Source organism: Clupea harengus, chromosome 6 (genome assembly GCF_900700415.2).
Source record: "Clupea harengus chromosome 6, Ch_v2.0.2, whole genome shotgun sequence".
Lineage (NCBI taxonomy): Eukaryota > Metazoa > Chordata > Actinopteri > Clupeiformes > Clupeidae > Clupea > Clupea harengus.
The window spans coordinates 11,576,652-11,586,133 of record NC_045157.1 but is presented as its reverse complement, the minus strand read 5'-3'; the positions used below and the strand labels follow the sequence as shown (position 1 = coordinate 11,586,133).

General features: G+C 46.0%; 1 protein-coding gene across 3 annotated transcripts in view; it reads left to right on the top strand.

Annotated features, from left to right (window-relative positions):
• Positions 1-449: 449 nt before the first annotated feature.
• The window catches only part of LOC105888600 (complexin-1), a 34,822-nt gene continuing 25,789 nt past the window's right edge, over positions 450-9,482 (top strand). Inside the window, exons 1-2 of one of the 3 annotated variants that reach the window (XM_012814339.3) lie at positions 450-742; positions 1,672-1,782. In XM_012814339.3, coding sequence (XP_012669793.2) covers positions 1,752-1,782 — 31 coding nt within the window. In that variant the 5' untranslated portion in view covers positions 450-742; positions 1,672-1,751. The other 2 variants (XM_031568997.2, XM_031568996.1) reach the window with 2 other exon arrangements.

Below are 9,482 nucleotides of genomic sequence, written 5' to 3'. Positions count from 1 at the left end.
ACCTCACGAGTTCCTTATATCATTGCTCCTCGTGCGCCTACGGAATGGCGGGGTTTCTTTCATTCGGGAGTGATTCTTCGCTCACAGCTGCTGCGCAGGCCTAAGTTTGTCCCGAGGACATCGCACGGTGCGAAGCCGCTCCGGGGCTCCTTTCGGAACGGCCGACTGGTGTGCACAAGCATGTCTCCCCCCGCACCCCTACAGCGCGCGCCCAGTTGAGCGGAGACGGGGGAACATTTATAACCGTGCTGAGTGCGGTCTGGTGAACCGCGGAGTGGGCATAATCACATAGAGTACAAAATAAACACACGGCATGCGTTTATCGGGGGATCTGTATCCGTCCGTTATGAGGGGTTAAACATTAGTGATATTGACAGATCACATGGAATCATAAAAGTCTCGTTTTAACCGCTGAGCGAGACCATTTCAGCACGGAGGGTGGCGCGCGGGAAGCGAACGCTTCTGATTGATCGCTCTCTTTTCGGTTGGGTCAGCTCGTGGGACGGCGGAGAGAGAGGGGAGTGCTCGTTTGTTTCAGTGTGTCCCCCATCCGCGGCAGCTGCAGTTCCTCTCGTAAACACTCACGCGGCCCCACTGAGAACGGAACAAGGACGTCCTCCTCGAGCCTACACTAGAGATGCTAGCCGTGTGCAGCTAATAAGCGCCCCGATTTCCACAGAGAACTTCATTTCGGAGGGCGAGCCGACACGAGCCATTTTGGACGGATTTAACCGCAGGACAGGTAATCATGACATTGCACCGGTGGCTTTGCCCCTAACGAGAGAGATTCGGGAGCTGTCCGCCACGCTAGTGCTTAAATCAGCTTTTTTTCCCGAATAAGGAAGTGATCTGGCTTTCCCTGTACATTTTCACGGAGACGTGTCACCCAGGCGGAGTGTTAGCCTAGCACACACACCCTAGTCTTCCCAGCCACACCAGCATGAACGTAATTTACATTATAAAACATCTTATTGCATCGTACAGAGGAATTGAGAGGTATCAGGAGGTCGCGTAAATTAATGTTAGTTATTCGCGCGCTTACAACGGGACTGGAGGGTCGGACGGTCTTAAAGTTCACATCCGTCTTAGACACGGCTTAATATTCGGAGTATTCGTGCGTTTGCCACTTGTAGAACCCAAACAAATCCGTCACTGTGCGCTGTAGGAGCCGAACCCGTGTTCAGTCTTTCCCGTCGGGAGGACCCTCTGAGTCTGAGCCATCAGGGGAAGGACCCTCCGTCCGAACCTGTGGACCCGCTTTCACGGGGTGCATGACGACATCAGCTTCAGTTCCCTAGTCCAGAACTGGTGGCGAGGTTCTGTGTGCTTCTGAACACTCGGTACTTCTCTCGTACCGGTGAAGGACGCGTCGTAGAGTGCTTACCAAAAGCTCTTTGTTCTGCATGCTGTGCTTCTAGCAAGTTGACCTCTGTTGTCCTTGATAGTGTGTGCATGTTTCGGAGTGTGTGTGCGCACGAGCGTGTGTGTCAAACAGTCTAGCACGACAAAGAGAGTGAGTTTCTGATTGCTGCGGTAGGTCGGAGCTCTTGCCCAGCGCGTGACAGGAGTGAATAAAATAGAACTGGAAGTTTGTATTTGGCTCGTGGGTGTCTGAGTCGGTGGGTCAAGTTGTAAAGAGCGCTCTCGCTGAGTGTCCACTTCTCTTTTCAGAGCTGCCGGTCAGGGACATCCTCACAAGCCTCAACTGATATCTTTCACGCGGGGAAGAAGAGAAGGAATTAAAAGCCATCATGAATTTCGTCATGAAACAGGCGCTCGGAGGTAAGTTGAAACTGTGGTGTGTGTGTGTGTGTGTCTGTAGCGGAGTGTTTTCTTGGAGACTAACACCTGTGCGCCAGAACGGGGTGTTCATTTCAGGTCAACCACAACGTGGTGTTGGTTGGCTCTAAGGATGTGTGTGTATGCGTGTGTGTATGCATTGTTCGGAGTTTGACATTTGTCTTATTTGTAAGGCAGTTAAAAATGTTTTTCTCTTTTTCACGGCATATTTAAATCATACTTTTAAATAACAAATGTTATTTTAAATGGATGGATGTGTTGTCGGTGGAAGGGAGAGCACACTTCGGCTCCGGGTATGCGTCTGAGTGCGTGCGTGCCGCATGCTCCTGGAGGTCGCGCGTTTTTGCGCATTTCGCTCTCTGCAGAGCACGCTCTCCGTGCCTGCGCCACAGGCTCCTCGCGCTGCTGGACACGAGTCGAGGGTTTTCGGTGAAGTGCGTGTAGTGTAGTTTTCGGTGAAGCGCTCACCTCGCGGATGACCCGCACGCACCCTTTCTCTTTCTTTTCTTATTTCTCTTTTCATTTTTCTCTGGTGCCCAAGTCACGAGCGCATACCCGCGATCTGAAAAAAATGTATTCTGTGAAACAACCGCAGCAAATAGTGTGTGCGTGACAGTATGTGTGAATGATTTATTCTTCAGAGGTCTCATCTCATCTACCTTCAATGGCATGAGAGGTGCTGCCGCAAGCAGAGAGAGAGAGAGAGAGAGAGAGAGAGAGAGAGAGAGAGAGAGAGAACATATACACCAGTACGTACACACACACACACAGTATGGCATATACACCAGGACACTCACTCACTCACTCACACACACACACACACACACACACACACACACACACACACACACACACACACACACACAGTGTAACATATACACCAGTATGTATACACAAACACATACACAAAAACACATGAACATGCACATTCACTCACACACACACCCATTCTCACAAGACTAGAAAGCACAATAATAGCACGGGCTGAACTGTCACAGGATGTAAAGCAGGGCTGTTTAATGATATTGTTCTGGGGGTACCTAACCCTAACCCATAACCCTAAACCTAACCCATAACCCTAAACCTAAACCTAAACCACACCTAACCCTAACCCTAACCCTAGTGGTCAAACATTACCCTGATATATTTTTCTCACTTGACACAATTTGATACTAGCTTTTTGTTTATTGCAAAACTAGCCTAATACTAAAACATACAATAAATATACATTATTTTATTAGTTTAAATCAAATACATGTATTCTGTGCCTACAACTATGTATACAACACATCATGTAAACCAGTTGGTATATTTCGTCAATTCGGTCATCTCAACCAGCTACATTACATTTCCCGTAAACATTTTTAGCAATCTTTCTTATTTTAAGTCTACTTCTCCATATTGAAATAACAATTTCACATCTTTTACAAACAGACAATGGACATCAGTGAACCTGTAAGAAATCAAATTCACACATCAACCTTTCCCAGTTATCTTTAACTTAATTGAAAGATTCAATTGCTTTATTCGCGCAAAAAATGTCAGTTGATCTTTGGCCCGCGGGACAAACCAACTGAATAGGACTGATGTACAGGATGTAATGTTGTTTAATCCTGCTTGTATGGAGCACCACACAAATGCACACACACATACGCACACACACATGCTCTGGAGTAGTCAAAAATGCACATGCTCATACTGGACAGACACTCAGGACACACACACTCAGGACACATATATATCCACAGACACATGCTCATGCACGACACACACATACACATACACACACTCATAGAAGCAAGCATACATACATTCTCTCTCTCTCTCTCCCACACACACACAGAGGCAAGCATACAGACATTCTCTCTCTCACACACACACACACACATTCACACACACACACACACTCACACACAGAGGCAAGCATACAGACATTCTCTCTCTCTCTCACACACACACAAACACACACACACAGGCAGCAGTGCCAAGATTAGCAGCAGAATGGGATGCGATTCATTAAGCAGCTGGGGGATTCAGCCGTGTGTGTGTGTGTGTGTGTGTGTGTGTGTGTGTGTGTGTGAGCATGTGTGCGTCAGAGTCAGGTCCATCAATACTGCAGAGGAAGAGGCAGTGGGGTGAGAGAAAGGGCTTCACACCTGAGGGAACAGTGCTGGGGTCTCTCTTTCTCTTTCTATCCATCACTCTCTCTCTCTCTCTCGTTCTCTCTTTCTCTCTCTTTCTCTCTCTCTCTCTCTCTCTCACTCTCTCTCTCTCTCTCTCTCTGTATCCATCAGTCTTTCTATCTATATCCATCAATATCTTCCTTTCTCCTTCTAGCTCTCTTCTTCTGTCTCTCTCTCCTTTATCTCTGCACGTGTGTCTGTGCGCGCGCATGTCTCTGAGTGACTCTCCTTATTTGTCTCTCTATCACTGTCTTTATCTCCCACTCTTTGTTATCCTATCTCTCTATCATTCTCTCTTTCTCTCCCTGTCTCTCTATCCTTTTCTCTTTCTCTCCCTCTCTCTATCTTTCGATCCTTCCCCTCTCTGTCCACCTCTCTCTCCACGTAAGTATATTTCAGAATGTAATCAACGGAATGAGATGAGCCTGGGCTACAGCCCCGAATGTTTTATGAATAGCCTGGATCTACTCATCAGTCATTCCGACCATGCATTACAGCCCTCAAAAAATAATGGTATCATTGATCAAAAAAGCAAGTATGTTTTGGGTCATCTGTATGTCAATCAAGCAGCGAATCAACTTCACACTACTTGGCACACACGCACTATTTGTGTGTGCACTAGAGAGAGAGAGAGAGAGAGAGAGAGAGAGAGAGAGAGAGAGAGAGAGAGAGAGAGCATGTACCGCTTGTCACTGTTGGCATCTAGCTAATTCACTAAGGCTAGACTTGGAGGCTATGGATGTAAGAACCTTTTTCAAAAAGAAAAAGGATGAAGGCAACGAGGTGCAGTCGAGGCTAGAGGAAGAGTTAATTCCTGTTGCTGACCATTTGGGCAAGAGTGTGTGTGTGTGTGTATGTGTGTATAAAAGGGAATGAAATGATGAGAGCCGTTTAGACTCAATTTCAACATCTCCTAGTTTGAAGTCGAACTCCAGACAGCACTCTTTAAAGGGCTATCTAGACCTCAGTTTACCAAACAGAGGGCTGATGTTGCTTTTTGATATTCCAACAGTATGATGTTTCTGTCTATAAAAACCTTGTAAATGTTTTCTGTTGTGTAAGTGTGACCCAGGGTTAGTGTTAGTGTTTTTTTAATGGTGATGTCTGTGCCCCGTCGGTGTGACCCAGCATTAAAGTGTTTTCATGTAGACAAACAGTGTGGTGTAACGGATGGGGGTAGTGTTCGTGTGAGTCACACAGATGACAGGCCCTGCATGCCATGTACTGTCTTTAAGCCGGCAGTCTTTTGTCTCACAGTGTGTGAGAATGGTGCATTTAGCCACCTGAATTAAAAAGACAAATCCCAGGGGAGGATGCCCACGGACCCCCCTACAGGCCTGGGCAAATCCCAGGGGAGGATGCCCACGGACCCCCCTACAGGCCTGGGCAAATCCCAGGGGAGGATGCCCACGGACCCCCCTACAGGCCTGGGCAAATCCCTGAATGTTTTAAATTCTTAGAAACGCCCCTGCAGATGAGTGGTGTGTGTGTGTGTGTGTGTGTGTGTGTGTGTGTGTGTGTGTGTGTGTGTGTGTGTATATATTATATCCATGCCAGACAACATCAGTAAGATTGGGTGGGTGTGTGTGTGGGTGTAATTTATCCATGCCAGACAACAGCAGTAGGATTGTGTATGAGGGTGTGTGTGTGTATTTTATCCATGTATTCCAGGAAGCAGGAGAAAGACTATGTGTGTGTGTGCACTCGATTTTCTCCTGCCAGCGATGCCTCATAAATTAAACCTTTGCCTAGCAGCCCCCCGCCCCACCCCCTCGAAACACACACACACCCATAAAACGAGATTTCATGTCACCTGACAGACACACCCCTCTGCCCTGCCGAATAAATCAGAGCACGCACACACACACACACACATACACACACACCGCCCTCTCCAACCAACCTCTCCAAACTCAACAGTAATGATTGGCTGTTGATATGAACCAGTCCTTGACCCCTTCTTTACGCCGCTGCTGATTGGCTGGCATGGTGGTGAGGTTGGCCCTTATGTATAACTCATCCCTGCCTCCACATAAAACAAGTCAAGCCTGCTGATACACTAGAGTGTGTGTGTGTGTGTGTGTGTTTGTGTGTGTGTGTGTGTGTGTGTGTGTGTGTGTGTCTGTGTGTCTGTGTGTGTGTGTGTGTGTGTGTGTGTGTCTGTGTGTGTTTCTGTGTGTGTGTGTTCATATCACATTGCACTTGTCTTTAGAACTGCTTTTTGAAATGCTTGGCTTTACCTCTGAGGCTATGAGTGCGTTGCTGTTCACTGTTGGTATAGTTACTGTTAACAAGAGCAGGATGGAGATTACTGTCCAACTGTGTGTGTGTGTGTGTGTGGGTGTGAAAGTCTGTGTTGCTGTTTGCTGTTGGTATGGTTACTGCAGAATGGAGAACACGGCCCGACTCTCTCTCTCTCTGTGTGCGTGTGTGTGTGTGTGTGTGTGTGTTGCTGTAAGCTGTTGGTGTGGTTACTGTGACCAAGAGCAGAGTGGAGAACACTGTTTATCATTCCCACCAGATCTGCCAGTCAATCCGAATTCAGTCTCTAACTGACTAAAGAACGATCAGAGTGTGTGTTTGTGTGTGTGTGTGTGTGTGTGTGTGTGTGTGTTTGTGTCTGTTTGTGTGCAGGATATGGGTGTCATTTTTAAATGTAAACACAGAGTCTGTGATCTGCCAATGAGAACAGGGTCTTCTGCTTTAATGTATTCTTACCAATCCCCCCCAACACACACACACAAACACACACACACTCTTACTCACACACACACTGATCAGACTTGACCTAAAACTAAATCGAAAGACTTCTGACTTCACTGGACAAAAATGACCCATTACTGCCATGACCATGAATATGTACGTTGTATGTTTTATATGTACATGACACCTAATGTACAACACACATTCATCAGAAATAGAGTGGATCAAACATATAAACCCAGAACCAGAACTCAAGCAGAACTCAGAACCAGAACTCAGAAGCAGGGCTCAGTACCAACACTTTCATCTTGTCCAACACAAAGCCCAATTCAAACCTGTTCAGATTAATACAAAGCAGGAGGGGCTCTGGGATTATAACTTCAACATGAGCATCACATAAAAATCGCATCATAAACAGGTGCCCTGGTGGTGTAGAGAAGATGTGACCCCAGTAATTCATCTCTAGTGTTCTACACCCTTCATTGGTCTCCATTATGGCTCAAACCTGCCTTCCAGGAGTCTCCATTATGGCTAAAAGCTGCCAGTTCCATTACAGCTCAAACCTGCCAGTGGCAGGCCAAGCACAAGAAGCAGGTTAACCAAACACAGGCCAGCTGTATTGTGGCTCAAGGGTGCCAATTGCAAGCTCGCTCCAGTACAGCTCAAGAGTGCCGGTAGCAGGCTAGTTCCATTATGACTTAAACCTCCCCATGGAAAGCCAGCTCCATTATGGCTCAGAGGTGCTAGCGGAAAGCCAGCTCCATTATGGCTCAAAAACAGCAGTAGCAGGCCAGCTCCATTACGGCTCAAGGGTGCTAGTAGCAGGCTAGATCCATTATGACTTAAAACCTCCCTATGGAAAGCCAGCTCCATTATGGCTAACCCTAGGCCTGCTCAATTACGACTCAAAAGCACCAGTGGAAATCCAGCTCCATTACGGCTCAAGCCTCCCAGCGGCAGAGCAGGTCAATTACAGCTCAAGTGTGTGAGTGGCAGGTCAGACCCATTATGGCTCAAGCTCCCTGGGACAGGCAAGCTCCATCACCAGGATATGTGTGGCAGAGAATCAGCATGCAGCTGTGTTTGTTTGTGTGTGTGTGTCTCACGATAAATAAATATATTCGCTCCCGCATATGTATGCACACACACGCACACATTTTTCTATAGGTTTGCCTGTGTGTGTATGTGTGTGTGTTTGCGCCCGTGTTTGTTTGTTTTTGTGTGCATTTGTGTGCACCCAACCACTGACCTACAAACCTTCCACAAAAGGGCATTTGTGTGTGTGTGTGTTTGTTTTGGTACGTATATGTTTGAGACTGTATCTGCTGTGTCTATCTCTCTTTTTGTGTCTGTGTGTGTGTGTGTGTGTGTGTGTGTGTGTGTGTGTGTGTGTGTGTGTGTCAGGGCATGATCTGATTTTGTTTTGTCAACATTCCCTGCCCTTTACTCCATCATGGTGACTGATCAGGACACTGATCCAGAGAGTAATCTGTATCCACCACACACACACACACACACAAACACACACACACAAACAAAAACACTACATACCCACACACATGTTTACACACACACACACAAAGAAAAACACTATATACCCACACACGTGTTTACACACACACACACACACACACACACACACACAGGCCAGTGAGGCAGAAGGACAGCATGAGAGAGTGACACTGCCGACCTCAACAGCTGTTCACTCATGGTAGCCTGGAAGCATACTAACTGAGCAAGCATGCAAATATGGAAACACATATAGGCATAAACACAGTGCATTTTACGTAAACAGACATGATCTTAAAAGGCTTAAGATTGACATCAGCATAATTATCATCCCCATTATCATCATCATAATTATCACCGTCATCATCATAATTATAAACATCATCATCATCATTATCATCATCATCATAACTATCATCATCATAATTATAACCATCATCATCATCACCATAATTATCATCATCATCATCATCATCATAACTATAACCATCATGACATCATCATTATCATCCTCATCATCCCCATTATCATCAGCATCATCATAATTATAACCACCATCATTATCATCTTCATCATTGTCACCATCATCATAATTATCACCATCAGCATCATCTTCATCATCATTATCATCATCATCATCATAACTATAACCATCATCATTATCATAATCCTCATCTTCCCCATTATCATCAGCATCATCATAATTATAACCATCATCATTATCACCATCATCATCATTATCACCATCATCATCATTATCACCATCATCATAATCACCATCAGCATCATCATCATCATCATCATCATCATCATCATTATCCCCATCACCACCATCTCAAATTCTCTTCATGATGTGATACTCCAACTGCTTTGTTTTTTGCACTGCTGATGCTACTGCCATTTAAAAACAGCTCTGTGTCTATGTCCGTGTGCGTAGGTGTGTGTGTTTGCGTGGGTGTGTGTGGCGTAAGTGTGTGTGTTTGAGTGCATGTGTGTGTGCGTAAGTGTGTGTGTGTGTGTGTGTGTTTGCGCGTGTGTGACCCACTTTTTGGAAATTCCCTCCTTCCACTGGAGAGAGAAGAAAGAAAACTCCAGTCCCAAATGAAGCTTCAGGATTCCTCTGCACTTCACACACACACACACACACACACACACACACACACACACATACACACACACACACACACACACACACACACACACACACACAGATAATCAGGCTATCTCAAACACTCTTGCATGTACACACAACCCCATACACACATAGAGATGACGATCACACACAGA